This window comes from Crinia signifera, chromosome 4 (assembly GCF_055691185.1).
Source record: "Crinia signifera chromosome 4, ASM5569118v1, whole genome shotgun sequence".
NCBI lineage: Eukaryota > Metazoa > Chordata > Amphibia > Anura > Myobatrachidae > Crinia > Crinia signifera.
In genome coordinates this window covers 4750650-4769866 of record NC_139220.1, presented here as the reverse complement: position 1 = coordinate 4769866, position 19217 = coordinate 4750650, and the positions used below count along the sequence as shown (strand labels likewise).

Genomic DNA, 19217 nt, shown 5'->3' with positions numbered 1-19217 from the left:
CACCCTGTCTGTGCGCAGATATTACCGCCACCCAGTCTGTGCGCAGATATTACCGCCACCCAGTCTGTGCGCAGATAGTACCGCCACCCAGTCTGTGCGCAGATAGTACCGCCACCCGGTCTGTGCGCAGATATTACCGCCACCCGGTCTTTGTGCAGATATTACCACCACCCGGTCTTTGTGCAGATAGTACCGACACTCAGTCTGTACGCAGATCGTACCACCACCCGGTCTTTGTGCAGATATTACCGCCACCCTCTGTGCCCAGGACAGGGGGTCTGTCCTATTAGTTTGTCCCGTCTACAGCGCAGAATTATTTGCACATATACTAATAGAAGCGAAACAATTCCACGTTCCGCGCGCTGGAGAATATAGGTCGATCGGCCTGAACAACGGCGCTATTCTCTGCCATGGCCCCCAGCCCATATGGGTTGGAGTTAGAGACCATTCAAAGGTTTGGCCTGGGGGGGAGATTGTGTTCAGAGCCACTGACATTGCTGTCATCACCCAGAAGGCTCCCTGGAGCTTTGTGACATTTGGACAAAGGAAGTAGCAGAATCCTTGGGTTAACCCGTTCCTCCCCCGTCTTCTCTCCTTCCCTTGTATCCAGCACAAAGCAGTGTACAGCTGGACCCCTGATCCCTCGGTGTGTACAGATCATCTACCTGCACACAGTGTCACCTTCTAGCCCCACCGTACCATGCGTCCCCTCGCTCTGCTAGAACTTCTCGCCGCGCTCTCCGGAGCATTACTGGATTTGCAGGCACAAAAGATAATGTCATAATTACTATGAAGGATCCTGTGCTATCTGCCGCTGCACCCCTTTATCCGTCAATCACACGGACCCGCCTTAATGTCTTTCCTCTCTGATCACAGGTGCCGGCTGTCAATCAAGCCTCCCCCGACTCCGATTCCGCCTCTCTATCGCCTCGTGGTATTGTATTAGTTAACCAGCGGTGAACTCTGGAAAATGTCACGCGTCATTTCACTAAATAACACACATGAAAGGAATCCGGGGATTCTGGGTCAGGGAGCTGACAGATTTACAGTCGGGTCCCTTTGTACATTCTCAGAGGTGGAGATCGGAGATGGCCGATACCGATTATCAGGAATCGGATCCCGCTCTGACATCGTGGTAAAATGACCCATTTCTGCCTCCCCCGCGGAACAACCTACCGCGCTGGTTACATCACGCAGAGAATCGATACGTGAGGATTGTCCGCGCTGGGCGATGACGTTACAACCTGTTTAGCGGTTGAATCTGCGCTGTCCGCCACTTCCCATGTGTACCGCGGCCTGGCGCAAGCCCCAGGACCAGTGTACCCCTTATTCTTTCCCCAGATCTGTTCCCACGTGGGTGGCGGAGTGAGAATTTATTCCTTCTGCGTGTCGGTTCCACGGACGTCACTTTTGTCATTTTGCAGGAAAATGGCATTATTCTATTTCCTGGCTCATACAGACCCGTGTTGTGACAGTCAGCTTGTGAGATGTTTACTGACAAGCGCATGTCAGTAAGTAGACATAGGTCAGCGGCTTTACAGCACAGACGCCTCGCAGCCGTGACAATGATGTCGATGATAATAATTTGCGCAGTTGTTTATTTTATAACTGCTGCTGGGATAGAAGTCAGAGGGCGACGCGAGAGAGGTAAAATCTATCCGATGCTCCTGTCACCGCAGCAGAGAATTAGGTATAATTACACTCGTTATTGTCTGGGATGTGAAAGGTTTAATTACAGACAGATAGAAATCAGAGTATATACTGTAAGTGCATCCGATTAATAATATGCGGTGTCAGGTCAGAGACAAATATACTGCCGGCAGGAAATAGAGTGTCAGCTCTGCGTCCTGTTGCAGTCCGGACATGAATATATGCACCAAACCCTCCGAAGGGCAAGTACTAAATGACGTGATATTTGGGCAGCTGCGGTAGTGAATGTTTCTCACCGCTATGTGCGGTCCAATGGGCGGAGCCAGGTAATAGATCCGCCAGCTGACTCGCCCTCATACGCCCACCGGGTGTTCCTAGAACGCAATAGTCTACAACTCCGCTCCCCCTGGCGGTTGTTTGGCTGGGGATCGGGGCGACTTACCTGCTCCAGTTGGCGCAGCTGAAAAGCTTCTAGACGGTGCGGTTTACGGTTATTAAATCAAACCGCCTTGGGTCCAGCACTAAAGGTCAATGTGGCTTAGGTTGAGGAATGAATTAGTCGACAGTGTTGGAGGGTCGACACCAGAATAAGGCCGACAATGGCAAGGGAGAATAGAATAGTGCGCTGAGTGTAGCGAGCCAAGCGGGTGACGCGGAACACTTTGACGGCGTCTATGTCGACATTCTGGACAATTTTTTTTAAAAAACTCACGTTGAACTTTTGACTCTCGACTTTGACATTGTCGACCTAATACTTGTGTCGACATTTCAACCCTGTTGACCTTAGCCATGTCCACCTATTTCATGGTGTGCCTGAGGTGTGACTGTTCTAGAAGAGGAGCGGCGGACACACACCAAGCAGCGTTTAGTAACTCTCTCCCTATACCTCAGGGCGTTACCATGGAAGCGGAGGCGCACGTCCTCTTGTATCCTCCTCGCTCTGCACCTCCCTCCCGCCAGTGTCACACCTCAGGGCGTTGCCATGGAAGTGGAGGCACACGTCCTCTTGTATCCTCCTCGCTCTGCACCTCCCTCCCGCCAGCGTCACACCTCAGGGCGTTACCATGGAAGCGGAGGCGCACGTCCTCTTGTATACGCCTCGCTCTGCACCTCCCTCCCGCCAGCGCCACACCTCAGGGCGTAACCATGGAAGTGGAGGCACACGTCCTCTTGTATACGCCTCGCTCTGCACCTCCCTCCCGCCAGCGCCACACCTCAGGGCGTAACCATGGAAGTGGAGGCACACGTCCTCTTGTATCCGCCTCGCTCTACACCTGCCTCCCGCCAGCGTCACACCTCAGGGCGTTACCATGGAAGCGGAGGCACACGTCCTCTTGTATCCGCCTCGCTCTGCTTATCCCTCCCGCCAGCGTCACACCTCAGGGCGTTACCATGGAAGCGGAGGCACACATCCTCTTGTATCCTCCTCGCTCTGCACCTCCCTCCCGCCAGTGTCACACCTCAGGGCGTAACCATGGAAGCGGAGGCGCACGTCCTATTGTATCCGCCTCGCTCTGCACCTCCCTCCCGCCAGCGTCACACCTCAGGGCGTAACCATGGAAGCGGAGGTGCACGTCCTCTTGTATCCGCCTCGCTCTGCACCTCCCTCCCGCCAGCGTCACACCTCAGGGCGTTACCATGGAAGCGGAGGCACACGTCCTCTTGTATCCACCTCGCTCTGCACCTCCCTCCTGCCAGCGCCACACCTCAGGGCGTTACCATGGAAGTGGAGGCACACGTCCTCTTGTATCCGCCTCGCTCTGCACCTCCCTCCCGCCAGCGCCACACCTCAGGGCGTTACCATGGAAGTGGAGGCACACGTTCTCTTGTATCCACCTCGCTCTGCACCTGCCTCCCGCCAGCGCCACACCTCAGGGAGTTACCCCATACGTGATGGCGGTTCTGTAGCTGGACTGATACTGAAGTATCGGAGCCAAATTCCCGGTATTAATGAGGCTGCGATGCCAGAGATGGCTGATTACCAAGAGACATCCTTCCAATTATACCGTAATGTTCTGTTCATCTACGGTTATTTATAGCTGAGTATATTGTGTCCGTGTCATCAATATGGGAGAATATATATTTATATGGTCGGGATAAACTCCCGGCTGCTGATTGGTGACCTCTGTAGTAACGATCGGCTTCTCTACAGCGACATGAAGAGGGTCAATGTACCGGGTCAGCCGTCATACGGAGCGGCAGCTGCTGCAGCATATTGTGATAGATTACTGCACAGTACACGCAGCGCGGGGGGAGGGAGGGATCAGACGCTGTTCTCTGCCGCGTGCTGGGACATAGATGCCGCTGTGCTGCGTGGCTGCGGAGTCCTCAGCCTGGGTCCAGGCCAATGGACTCACACCATAACTTCCCCCTCTCCTCTGCCCCACCTCCCCCCCTGGCTCCCCCCCCCCCCCCCCCCGGGTTACAGTCATATTTAGCAGCACATCAGAAAGTTGTCATGTCTTCTGTGTATAACATCCTCCTGATAATACCGGCAGCTGTGTTTAGTTAGTGTTCCGGAGTCACCCGCTCCTCTCGCTGCACCTCAGCACAAATGTGTCAGAGTCACTGGGTAAACATTAGATCATATAGGGGCCAGGGACATGTGTAGGTGTGAGGGGTGCGCTGGGCTGACGCAGGGGGTTACCAGCAGTTAAACAGAGGCATGACATAGGGCCCTATTCACAGGTGGTGTTATGCAGCACTACAACCCAAATCTATGGCGGCAGGACTTCAGTGCAGCGCAGTACAGGGGGCAGGAGTTCCGTGCAGCGCAGTACAGGTGGCAGGAGTTCAGTGCAGCGCAGTACAGGTGGCAGGAGTTCAGTGCAGGGCAGTACAGGTGGCAGGAGTTCAGTGCAGCGCAGTACAGGTGGCAGGACTTCAGTGCAGCGCAGTACGAGTGGGAGTAGTTCAGTGCAGCGCAGGACAGGGGCCAGGAGTTCAGTGCACAGGCAGCCGGAGTTCAGTGCAGCGCAGTACGGGCGGCAGGACTTCAGTGCAGCGCAGTACAGGTGGCAGGAGTTCAGTGCAGCGCAGTACAGGTGGCAGGAGTTCAGTGCAGGGCAGTACAGGTGGCAGGAGTTCAGTGCAGCGCAGTACAGGTGGCAGGACTTCAGTGCAGCGCAGTACGAGTGGGAGTAGTTCAGTGCAGCGCAGGACAGGGGCCAGGAGTTCAGTGCACAGGCAGCCGGAGTTCAGTGCAGCGCAGTACGGGCGGCAGGACTTCAGTGCAGCGCAGTACAGGTGGCAGGAGTTCCGTGCAGCGCAGTACAGGTGGCAGGAGTTCAGTGCAGCGCAGTACAGGTGGCAGGAGTTCCGTGCAGCGCAGTACAGGTGGCAGGACTTCAGTGCAGCGCTGTACTGGCGGCTGGACTTCAGTGCAGCGCAGTACAGGTGGCAGGAGTTCCGTGCAGCACAGTACAGGTGGCAGGACTTCAGTGCAGCGCTGTACTGGCGGCTGGACTTCAGTGCAGCGCAGTACATACGGCAGGACTTCAGTGCAGCGCAGTACAGGCGGCAGAACTTCAGTGCAGCGCAGTACAGGCGGCAGGACTTCAGTGCAGTGCAGTGCAGCAGTGTGTAATGGGTTCTGATTCGGGTTGGGCCCGGGTTTGCGATCTGAAAGCAGTATAAATGAATCCTGTCTGAGTCCTCACTGTAGCAGAATAAAGACAACATGTAACAGTCTGTCGTTCAGTCGCTTCAATGTTAAATCATCACGTTACCGGCGCAGTCTCTCCAGAAGCAGACTCTGCCGCAAGTCTCTCGCTAACGTCTTATTCCCCCTCCCTGGCCCACAGCCCACTCAAATCCCAATGAGTCTTGCCCAGTGAAGAGGCCGAGCGCCCAGCCTGTCACATTCTATTATAGACCCCCAGACGGATGGACGCTTTTTTCTCGCTACCACCGTTATGTCCTCTCTCTGACTGCTTTATTTATAAAGTAAACCCCACCCAAATCTAACTCTCTCTGCACCTGTTACATCTACCCCACCTGCAGTGCACATGGTTTTGTCCATTTGAGAAGGAATTTGCCTCTGTGAGTGAACCAGAATAAGGGCCATAGTTCGGTAATATCCAGTGTAGGCGCGGCTGTATGAGCAGGTAATTAGCACAGGTGAGGAGAGGGCAGGGCATGCTGGGACTTGCAGTGTGACACTGAGTAAAAGGCTGTCTCCTCTCCGGTTGGGGGTGCGATGGTCTCGCAGACGCGGCTATTGTGCTGGTAATGCCACGCTGCACATGTCACACCTGTCATTCCTCCCATGAGATACCAGTCACACACATTAAGGTGACAGCTACTGTCTCACTGCACTGAATGGAAGCCGCCCGTGACAGGAGCCTCCTGCGTCCGCCGCGCAAGGACCCTGAATGATGTCTCTCTCTCTTCTCTACACAGCAATTGTACGCTGCTCAGCTGGCTGCCATGCAGGTGTCCCCGGGGAACAAGATACCTGGAATGCCGCAGGGAAACCTCGCTGCCATGTCTCCAAACAGTATGAACACGGAGAAGAGCACCAACAGCCCGCCGCCCAAATCCAAGGTAACCCCCACCCCCAGCGTTCTCCTGTGGGCAGCTGACACACCTGTATCATACATTCACTGTACTGTTACTGATATGCACATTGTATACAGAATAAGCTGTACCGTACAATCCTCAGTATATACAGAATAAGGGCACACAGATCCATGGAAGTGGTACTGTGCATCGGTCTGTATATACAGTATGAGAACACATACTGATATGTATATCCAGCATACAGAGCCATGGAAGTGGCACTGTGCATCGGTCTGTATATACAGTATGAGAACACATACTGATATGTATATCCAGCATACAGAACCATGGAAGTGGTACTGTGCATCGGTCTGTATATACAGTATGAGAACACATACTGATATGTATATCCAGCATACAGAGCCATGGAAGTGGTACTGTGCATCGGTCTGTATATACAGTATGAGAACACATACTGATATGCATATCCAGCATACAGAGCCATGGAAGTGGTACTGTGCATCGGTCTGTATATACAGTATGAGAACACATACTGATATGTATATCCAGCATACAGAACCATGGAAGTGGTACTGTGCATCTGTCTGTATATACAGTATGAGAACACATACTGATATGTATATCCAGCATACAGAGCCATGGAAGTGGTACTGTGCATCGGTCTGTATATACATTATGAGAACACATACTGATATGTATATCCAGCATACAGAGCCATGGAAGTGGTACTGTGCATCGGTCTGTATATACAGTATGAGAACACACACGGATACGTATATCCAGCATACAGAGCCATGGAAGTGGTACTGTGCATCGGTCTGTATATACAGTATGAGAACACATACTGATATGTATATCCAGCATACAGAACCATGGAAGTGGTACTGTGCATCTGTCTGTATATACAGTATGAGAACACACACTGATACGTATATCCAGCATACAGAGCCATGGAAGTGGTACTGTGCATCGGTCTGTATATACAGTATGAGAACACATACTGATATGTATATCCAGCATACAGAGCCATGGAAGTGGTACTGTGCATCTGTCTGTATATACAGGATGAGAACACATACTGATATGTATATCCAGCATACAGAGCCATGGAAGTGGTACTGTGCATCTGTCTGTATATACAGTATGAGAACACATACTGGTATGTATATCCAGCATACAGAGCCATGGAAGTGGTACTGTGCATCGGTCTGTATATACAGTATGAGAACACATACTGATATGTATATCCAGCATACAGAGCCATGGAAGTGGTACTGTGCATCTGTCTGTATATACAGTATGAGAACACATACTGATCTGTATATCCAGCATACAGAGCCATGGAAGTGGTACTGTGCATCTGTCTGTATATACAGTATGAGAACGCATACTGATCTGTATATCCAGCATACAGAGCCATGGAAGTAGTACTGTGCATCTGTCTGTATATACAGTATGAGAACGCATACTGATATGTATATCCAGCATACAGAGCCATGGAAGTGGTACTGTGCATCTGTCTGTATATACAGTATGAGAATGCATACTGATATGTATATCCAGCATACAGAGCCATGGAAGTGGTACTGTGCATCGGTCTGTATATACAGTATGAGAACGCATACTGATATGTATATCCAGCATACAGAGCCATGGAAGTGGTACTGTGCATCGGTCTGTATATACAGTATGAGAACGCACACTGATATGTATATCCAGCATACAGAGCCATGGAAGTGGTACTGTGCATCTGTCTGTATATACAGTATGAGAACACATACTGATCTGTATATCCAGCATACAGAGCCATGGAAGTGGTACTGTGCATCTGTCTGTATATACAGTATGAGAACGCACACTGATCAGTATATCCAGCATACAGAGCCATGGAAGTGGTACTGTGCATCTGTCTGTATATACAGTATGAGAACGCATACTGATACGTATATCCAGCATACAGAGCCATGGAAGTGGTACTGTGCATCGGTCTGTATATACAGTATGAGAACACATACTGATATGTATATCCAGCATACAGATCCATGGAAGTGGTACTGTGCATCGGTCTGTATATACAGTATGAGAACACATACTGATATGTATATCCAGCATACAGAACCATGGAAGTGGTACTGTGCATCGGTCTGTATATACAGTATGAGAACGCATACTGATATGTATATCCAGCATACAGAGCCATGGAAGTGGTACTGTGCATCGGTCTGTATATACAGTATGAGAACACATACTGATATGTATATCCAGCATACAGAACCATGGAAGTGGTACTGTGCATCTGTCTGTATATACAGTATGAGAACACACACTGATACGTATATCCAGCATACAGAGCCATGGAAGTGGTACTGTGCATCGGTCTGTATATACAGGATGAGAACACATACTGATATGTATATCCAGCATACAGAGCCATGGAAGTGGTACTGTGCATCTGTCTGTATATACAGGATGAGAACACATACTGATATGTATATCCAGCATACAGAGCCATGGAAGTGGTACTGTGCATCGGTCTGTATATACAGTATGAGAACGCACACTGATATGTATATCCAGCATACAGAGCCATGGAAGTGGTACTGTGCATCTGTCTGTATATACAGTATGAGAACACATACTGATCTGTATATCCAGCATACAGAGCCATGGAAGTGGTACTGTGCATCTGTCTGTATATACAGTATGAGAACGCACACTGATCAGTATATCCAGCATACAGAGCCATGGAAGTGGTACTGTGCATCGGTCTGTATATACAGTATGAGAACGCATACTGATACGTATATCCAGCATACAGAGCCATGGAAGTGGTACTGTGCATCGGTCTGTATATACAGTATGAGAACACATACTGATATGTATATCCAGCATACAGATCCATGGAAGTGGTACTGTGCATCGGTCTGTATATACAGTATGAGAACACATACTGATATGTATATCCAGCATACAGAACCATGGAAGTGGTACTGTGCATCGGTCTGTATATACAGTATGAGAACGCATACTGATATGTATATCCAGCATACAGAGCCATGGAAGTGGTACTGTGCATCGGTCTGTATATACAGTATGAGAACACATACTGATATGTATATCCAGCATACAGAACCATGGAAGTGGTACTGTGCATCTGTCTGTATATACAGTATGAGAACACACACTGATACGTATATCCAGCATACAGAGCCATGGAAGTGGTACTGTGCATCGGTCTGTATATACAGTATGAGAACACATACTGATATGTATATCCAGCATACAGAGCCATGGAAGTGGTACTGTGCATCTGTCTGTATATACAGGATGAAAACACATACTGATATGTATATCCAGCATACAGAGCCATGGAAGTGGTACTGTGCATCTGTCTGTATATACAGTATGAGAACACATACTGGTATGTATATCCAGCATACAGAGCCATGGAAGTGGTACTGTGCATCGGTCTGTATATACAGTATGAGAACACATACTGATCTGTATATCCAGCATACAGAGCCATGGAAGTGGTACTGTGCATCTGTCTGTATATACAGTATGAGAACACATACTGATCTGTATATCCAGCATACAGAGCCATGGAAGTGGTACTGTGCATCTGTCTGTATATACAGTATGAGAACGCATACTGATCTGTATATCCAGCATACAGAGCCATGGAAGTAGTACTGTGCATCTGTCTGTATATACAGTATGAGAACGCATACTGATATGTATATCCAGCATACAGAGCCATGGAAGTGGTACTGTGCATCTGTCTGTATATACAGTATGAGAATGCATACTGATATGTATATCCAGCATACAGAGCCATGGAAGTGGTACTGTGCATCGGTCTGTATATACAGTATGAGAACGCATACTGATATGTATATCCAGCATACAGAGCCATGGAAGTGGTACTGTGCATCGGTCTGTATATACAGTATGAGAACGCACACTGATATGTATATCCAGCATACAGAGCCATGGAAGTGGTACTGTGCATCTGTCTGTATATACAGTATGAGAACACATACTGATCTGTATATCCAGCATACAGAGCCATGGAAGTGGTACTGTGCATCTGTCTGTATATACAGTATGAGAACGCACACTGATCAGTATATCCAGCATACAGAGCCATGGAAGTGGTACTGTGCATCTGTCTGTATATACAGTATGAGAACGCATACTGATACGTATATCCAGCATACAGAGCCATGGAAGTGGTACTGTGCATCGGTCTGTATATACAGTATGAGAACACATACTGATATGTATATCCAGCATACAGATCCATGGAAGTGGTACTGTGCATCGGTCTGTATATACAGTATGAGAACACATACTGATATGTATATCCAGCATACAGAACCATGGAAGTGGTACTGTGCATCGGTCTGTATATACAGTATGAGAACGCATACTGATATGTATATCCAGCATACAGAGCCATGGAAGTGGTACTGTGCATCGGTCTGTATATACAGTATGAGAACACATACTGATATGTATATCCAGCATACAGAACCATGGAAGTGGTACTGTGCATCTGTCTGTATATACAGTATGAGAACACACACTGATACGTATATCCAGCATACAGAGCCATGGAAGTGGTACTGTGCATCGGTCTGTATATACAGTATGAGAACACATACTGATATGTATATCCAGCATACAGAGCCATGGAAGTGGTACTGTGCATCTGTCTGTATATACAGGATGAGAACACATACTGATATGTATATCCAGCATACAGAGCCATGGAAGTGGTACTGTGCATCTGTCTGTATATACAGTATGAGAACACATACTGGTATGTATATCCAGCATACAGAGCCATGGAAGTGGTACTGTGCATCGGTCTGTATATACAGTATGAGAACACATACTGATATGTATATCCAGCATACAGAGCCATGGAAGTGGTACTGTGCATCTGTCTGTATATACAGTATAAGAACACATACTGATCTGTATATCCAGCATACAGAGCCATGGAAGTGGTACTGTGCATCTGTCTGTATATACAGTATGAGAACGCATACTGATCTGTATATCCAGCATACAGAGCCATGGAAGTAGTACTGTGCATCTGTCTGTATATACAGTATGAGAACGCATACTGATATGTATATCCAGCATACAGAGCCATGGAAGTGGTACTGTGCATCTGTCTGTATATACAGTATGAGAATGCATACTGATATGTATATCCAGCATACAGAGCCATGGAAGTGGTACTGTGCATCGGTCTGTATATACAGTATGAGAACGCATACTGATATGTATATCCAGCATACAGAGCCATGGAAGTGGTACTGTGCATCGGTCTGTATATACAGTATGAGAACGCACACTGATATGTATATCCAGCATACAGAGCCATGGAAGTGGTACTGTGCATCTGTCTGTATATACAGTATGAGAACACATACTGATCTGTATATCCAGCATACAGAGCCATGGAAGTGGTACTGTGCATCTGTCTGTATATACAGTATGAGAACGCACACTGATCAGTATATCCAGCATACAGAGCCATGGAAGTGGTACTGTGCATCTGTCTGTATATACAGTATGAGAACGCATACTGATACGTATATCCAGCATACAGAGCCATGGAAGTGGTACTGTGCATCGGTCTGTATATACAGTATGAGAACACATACTGATATGTATATCCAGCATACAGATCCATGGAAGTGGTACTGTGCATCGGTCTGTATATACAGTATGAGAACGCATACTGATATGTATATCCAGCATACAGAACCATGGAAGTGGTACTGTGCATCGGTCTGTATATACAGTATGAGAACGCATACTGATATGTATATCCAGCATACAGAACCATGGAAGTGGTACTGTGCATCTGTCTGTATATACAGTATGAGAACGCATACTGATATGTATATCCAGCATACAGAGCCATGGAAGTGGTACTGTGCATCGGTCTGTATATACAGTATGAGAACGCATACTGATCAGTATATCCAGCATACAGAGCCATGGAAGTGGTACTGTGCATCTGTCTGTATATACAGTATGAGAACGCATACTGATACGTATATCCAGCATACAGAGCCATGGAAGTGGTACTGTGCATCTGTCTGTATATACAGTATGAGAACGCATACTGATATGTATATCCAGCATACAGAGCCATGGAAGTGGTACTGTGCATCGGTCTGTATATACAGTATGAGAACGCATACTGATATGTATATCAAGCATACAGAGCCATGGAAGTGGTACTGTGCATCTGTCTGTATATACAGTATGAGAACACACACTGATATGTATATCCAGCATACAGAACCATGGAAGTGGTACTGTGCATCTGTCTGTATATACAGTATGAGAACACACACTGATATGTATATCCAGCATACAGAGCCATGGAAGTGGTACTGTGCATCTGTCTGTATATACAGTATGAGAACACATACTGATATGTATATCCAGCATACAGAGCCATGGAAGTGGTACTGTGCATCGGTCTGTATATACTGTATGAGAACACATACTGATATGTATATCCAGCATACAGAGCCATGGAAGTGGTACTGTGCATCGGTCTGTATATACAGTATGAGAACACATACTGATATGTATATCCAGCATACAGAACCATGGAAGTGGTACTGTGCATCTGTCTGTATATACAGTATGAGAACACATACTGATATTTATATCCAGCATACAGAGCCATGGAAGTGGTACTGTGCATCGGTCTGTATATACAGTATGAGAACACATACTGATATGTATATCCAGCATACAGAGCCATGGAAGTGGTACTGTGCATCGGTCTGTATATACAGTATGAGAACACATACTGATATGTATAGCCAGCATACAGAGCCATGGAAGTGGTACTGTGCATCGGTCTGTATATACAGTATGAGAACACATACTGATATGTATATCCAGCATACAGAGCCATGGAAGTGGTACTGTGCATCTGTCTGTATATACAGTATGAGAACACATACTGATCTGTATATCCAGCATACAGAACCATGGAAGTGGTACTGTGCATCTGTCTGTTACACTGCGAATTCCTGGCTTGTAGTTTCAGCGCCTAGTAGCACTCCCATACACAGTGTGACCAGGAGGCGTAGAAGGGGTTAATAGGGGACGGCGGGCATTTGGGCAGCACACGGCAGAGCCAGTCACATTTGTAAATTGCTAAGAAAGCGCTGCGTATGGGAGCTGGGAAGAACCTCTGACGATGGCTCTGCAGCGCAGCACATGTGCGACCTGCTGTTTCCAATCTGCTGTGTGCCAGTAGGGGCCTGCGACAGAGAGCCAGAGACGGGGAAGATAATGCTGGAAATGATAGACTGGATGTGACCTCGGAGCGCAGCCTGGAAATCCGACACATTGATTTCACTCCGGCTCCCCGCCGAGAGATCCGGCAGAGTTCACTTGTAATGAAAGAATAAGATTGTGTGCTAATGGTGGCGGCTGGCAGATGCGGCACTTTGCATGCTCACCGCAGCAGCGACAAGCCAGAGGTGACCAACCCGTCATAGCGTGTCGTCCCGCAACCCCGAGACTCGTCACTTCGTATGGAGAGTGTCCCGCATTAACCCTAATTTGTCACCCGCAGAACGTCCCTGGTCACCCGTCACTGAGCATTAAGTGGTGTATAGCAGCGCCTGCATGAAAGGGTTTGTGGGGGGGGGGACCCGCAGGCTCCTGACAGCTAAATCCGATCCGTTTCTGGTTTGTAGATGTCCCGAGAGACTATTGGCGATTGTAGGTGTCCATGTAATTATTCCGTTGCACTTGTGAGGTCCAGCAGACCCAGACCGTTAGGGGGTGTAGACCGGTAGGACGCACCAGGTGTATGTACTAAGCCTGTGTTATGGCGTGTCACAGTCTATACACAATTGACTGACGTTGATTGTGAGTTGCACACACAGACGCTGCTGTGCGTCTTTATGCTAATTGTGCGCATTTTGTGAATTTGGAGACTTCAAAACTTGTCCCAGCCCCGTGGCAAGTGCGGGTTCTCCATCTGAATATGGCATCCTATGTGCGTACTTGGACGTAGCTGATTACAATGGCGCGTACATATCTGCTTACCACACCCCTGTTACCTCCCGGGAAGGTCCAATGAGTTCCACAGGCCGGGCATTCCACACCAATAGGGACACTTGCGCTGTGCGACTCAGCCGCGTGCAGACTTTAAAGCAACTTGTGCGCAACTCACAGCCATTGATGCCGCCATTGGGTGATTCAATGACTCAGGTAGTGCTGTGGATGTGGGTGGCGCAGTGACCCAGGTAGTGCTGTAGATCTGGGTGGTGCAGTGACTCAGGTAGTGCTGTGGATGTGGGTGGAGCAGTCACTCAGGTATTGCTGTGGATGTGGGTGGTGCAATGACTCAGGTAGTGCTGTGGATGTGGGTGGCGCAATGACTCAGGTAGTGCACTGGATGTGGGTGGTGTAGTGACACAGGTAGTGCTGTGGATGTGGGTGACGCAGTCACTCAGGTAGTGCTGTGGATGTGGGTGGCGCAGTCACTCAGGTAGTGCTGTGGATGTGGGTGGCGTAGTGACTCAGGTAGTGCTGTGTATGTGGGTGGTGTAGTGACACAGGTAGTGCTGTGGATGTGGGTGACGCAGTCACTCAGGTAGTGCTGTGGATGTGGGTGGCGCAGTCACTCAGGTAGTGCTGTGGATGTGGGTGGCGTAGTGACTCAGGTAGTGCTGTGTATGTGGGTGGCGTAGTGACACAGGTAGTGCTGTGGATGTGGGTGGTGCAATGACTTAGGTAGTGCTGTGGATGTGGGTGGCGCAATGACTCAGGTAGTGCACTGGATGTGGGTGGTGTAGTGACACAGGTAGTGCTGTGGATGTGGGTGGTGCAGTGACACAGGTAGTGCTGTAGATCTGGGTGGAGCAGTGACTCAGGTGGAGCAGTGACTCAGGTAGTGCTGTAGATCTGGGTGGTGCAGTGGATGTGGGTGGTGCAGTGACTCAGGTAGTGCTGTGTATGTGGGTGGCGCAGTGACATAGGTAGTGCTGTGTATGTGGGTGGCGCAGTGACATAGGTAGTGCTGTGTATGTGGGTGGCGCAGTGACTCAGGTAGTGCTGTGTATGTGGGTGGCGCAGTGACATAGGTAGTGCTGTGTATGTGGGTGGCGCAGTGACATAGGTAGTGCTGTGTATGTGGGTGGCGCAGTGACATAGGTAGTGCTGTGTATGTGGGTGGCGCAGTGACATAGGTAGTGCTGTGTATGTGGGTGGTGCAGTGACTCAGGTAGTGCTGTAGATATGGATGGTGCAATGACTCAGGTAGTGCTGTAGATCTGTGTGGGTAACTTTTTGTCATTAGCCAGCGAGGCGCTTGCATTCTGTGGCATTGTACAACATCTCCTGTCCCAGATCCAGCATTTAGCGATGTGCCTGTATCCTGACCAGGACACATCAGACCCAGCGGACATGTCCTTCCAATCCTCGGCTGTCTTAATGTCTTCTATCAATGTTATGGCTAAACTGAGAGGCAGGAGCTGATGTGGGACATAAATCATGAATTAGCCCGTGGGTAACCTTTGACACAGCAGTCGTCGCAGGCTGTCTGTATCGCCCTCAGTAATGTCCCCTCAACATCTCCATTCATCTGTCAGGGCCCCTGACGGCGTGGCGGTTGTGTGACGGATCCTCGCTGAGCCCTCTGCTTTGTGCTGCGGAGGAATGAGACGTATTCTAGCGGAGCCATCCGTATATATAGGCCAGCTGTCACCGGTGGCGGCGGATTACCTGATGGCGGGGACGTTCACCTGGTGCGATACAGCCAGCGGCTCATTATCAGGAGAAGCCTAATCCTGGGAAATGGGATATTGTGTAATAATCCCGGTAACAGGGCTTTCTGTAATATCGCTAATGGTTACAGCATAGGTGGCGTTACTAATCGGTGCTGGAAGGCCGGTTACTAATGCACAATGCTACTTTCCTATATTGTCTCGGTATACACTTGGCGCAGCTCTGTAAGACATTGTTCCCATGACTGCGTGTTTCTAACCACGTGAACCCTATACAATACCAGGGATTAATAATCCTTCATTGCAAAATTCCAGCATCAAACACTTTTTATGGTAAACAATTACTTTGCGTACAAATGGGATTCACACATGGGGGTTATTCACATTAATTCGGTCCTCCATGCATTCGCACGGAGGACCGATGTTGTGCGTTTGCGCGTTTCTGCGCAAGTACAGACGCAGGGTGCATGCACCCACTGCAAACATTCTGTTCGCCAGGTGCACGCACCCCACACGGTGCCGGGCAGCCCCATTACCATATGGGAACGCCAGGCGTTTCATGGCAAGGAGGCGGTGACGCGGGTGCGGGGGGCTGTCAGCTGACATCACCGGGGTGCTGTCAGCTGCCTGCCCATATCCATCCCAGCGTGCACGTACTATATGGAAGTGACTTGAAAGTCACTTTTAAATGCGTGTACCTTACACATCTTTCGATGGTCTGCGATCATCAAAAGATGTGAGGGTTCCCCGCAGCATGTGAATGGATGTTTATGCTGTATAGTAATGGCAGGGTAGTAAAAGACACGGACTGCGGTCTTGCCCTGCGCTGGGCACCCCCTCCCCGCAGCCAGGAGTTGTAGTTAAGTGAATCGTCGCTAAACTACAACTTAGTCTGAATAAGGCCCAATGTATATAGTCTATGAATAAGGCCCAATGTATATAGTCTATGAGTTCTCTACCGTCATATCAATAAATAGGAACAGGGCCTAGGAGCTTGCAATCTAGTACCCCGTAGCCCAAGCACATTTAGCAGCACACGGACTCCGCGGCTCCCAATGCTGATGTAAAGAAAGACTACAATTTAAAATTAGGATGGGGTGACCCCTCCGTCATCTCCTGCCACTGACCCTCCGCAGATAAGATGGAAATGAAATGAGCACTGTGCTTATCGGAACAGACGCTGGTGACATCTGACATTGCCGTCATAGTATTTAATGTCAGTAGAAATCCCGTTCCTTCGCCCTTGCAGCCATCCCATTGTAGCGTGCGGGGGACGATGTCTCGCACAAGTGTTATAATGTTAGTCTTTGTGACTACAGATCACTTTGTATTTGCATTACGTACGTGTTACCCCGGGCACGGTGATGTTGGCACATCCTCCTTGGGCGAGGTTACAATCTCTGCATCCTGCCCTCCGGCGTCCCTGCCCGGCTGAGAGACTGGCACCTTTCACAGCCACGTATATGTCCCAGAGATGGCACTAGTATCGCTTCTACCCATAATGATCCAAGCAGTAATTATAAGAGGAGAAGGTCCTGTGGGAAAGTGTTTGCAGGAACGGCGCCGGTTATTATTCTGCAGCTGTTCACTGTTTATAACAATGCACATCTGCCGGACAGCGCAGAGCAATCGCAGCAAAGTCAAAGGCGATAATTAGGGGATGGCGTTATAGAAACGAAGGCACCTGAGAGTTCTGTGTGTACCCTCCAAATCATTCGCTGGTCGGCTGCGAATGGACATTTATGCAAAGCGTTGCGTGTGGAGCAGAATAAGGTCCAATTGTAAATTGGATTTACAGCAAAGCAGCAAGGACCTGGGGGCTGTGGGGAGGGCTCGGGGGGCTGTTTGCAGCCCCAGGGCCACCTGTTGGCCATCCCTGATTTATATGGTTTTGTTATTATGGCTTCCAGGGCCGGCTTATCCATCATCCTGGGGTAACATAAGCTCGGGGCGGACAGGCCGGGACCTCATGTGTTATTGGTGGTATTACAGCAGTGCGCAGGGACATTACAGGGAGACCACTGTGAGGGGAGACCATAGAAGGGTCCCCCAGTCATTGTGGGGTGCACGGCATAAAGGAGGACACTGATTGCTGGCGGTATCAGGTACAGACGGCCGCGGTATCAGGTGTATACTGGATATTATGGCTAATAACACCTCGTGTCAGCCTGTCACCGCGTTGTCACTTGGTAATGAGGCCTGATTGTGTTGTGCGGCGTCCTGCCTACAAGGCGATGTGTCCTCTCTCTCTCTGCGCTCCCTCCACACCACACGCGGCTGTGACGACCTGACACCGCGGGGAAAGGGAGAGGGCACCTTGTCAGGCTGCAAATGCCAGTAATTGATGGGAAGCGGTTACAGTATGTGAATTAACAGCTCGGCTGCGGCGACCTCTTATTAAAGAACCATTAGGCGGAACATGGAGTGCGAGTGCTGCGCCAAAGTGACAGTCGCTGCGTTATGTCTTTCATAGAGAGACTGGATGTTAGACATCTACTCCACCCCCCAACACAGTGACTCCAGCTGCTGCGGTCTCGTGTCTGTCTGTGTGTGTGTGTGCGGCCTCTTGTGTGTCTGTGTGCGGCCTTGTGTGTGTGTCTGTGTGCAGCCTCTTGTGTGTCTGTGTGCGGCCTTGTGTGTGTATGTGTGTGTGTCTGTGTGCGGCCTTGTGTGTGTGTGTGTGTGTCTGTGTGCAGCCTCGTGTGTGTGTCTGTGTACGGCCTCTTGTGTGTTGGTGTGCAGCCTTATGTGTGTGTTTGTGTGCGGCCTTCTGTGTGTGTGTGTGCGGCCTCTTGTGTATGTCTGTGTGCGGCCTTGTGTGTGTGTCTGTATGTGTGTCTGTGTGCGGCCTCGTGTCTGTGTGTGTGTGTCTGTGTGCAGCCTCGTGCGTGTGTGTGTCTGTATGTGTGTCTGTGTGCGGCCTCTTGTGTGTCTGTGCAGCCTCATGTGTGTGTCTGTGTGTGGCCTTGAGTGTGTGTGTGTGCGGCCTTGAGTGTGTGTGTGTGTCTGTATGTGTGTCTGTGTGCAGCCTTGTGTGTGTGTCTGTGTGTGGCCTTGTGTGTGTGTCTGTGTGTGTGTGTGTGTGTGTGTGTGCGGCCTTGAGTGTGTGTGTGTCTGTGTGCAGCCTTGTGTGTGTGTCTGTGTGTGGCCTTGTGTGTGTGTCTGTGTGTGTGTGTGTGTGCGGCCTTGAGTGTGTGTGTGTCTGTGTGCGGCCTTGTGTGTGTGTCTGTGTGCGGCCTCGTGTCTGTGTGTGTGTGT

The 19217-nt window shown here is 49.3% G+C and overlaps 1 protein-coding gene across 5 annotated transcripts in view; it reads left to right on the top strand.

Moving 5' to 3' along the window:
- Positions 1-19217, top strand: part of SOX5 (SRY-box transcription factor 5) — a 210015-nt gene that overhangs the window by 163833 nt on the left and 26965 nt on the right. For all 5 annotated transcript variants that reach the window (XM_083180809.1, XM_083180812.1, XM_083180810.1 and 2 more), the window contains one exon: positions 6052-6195. In XM_083180809.1, the coding sequence (XP_083036935.1) occupies positions 6052-6195 (144 nt within the window). The remainder of the gene's footprint in view (positions 1-6051; positions 6196-19217) is intronic.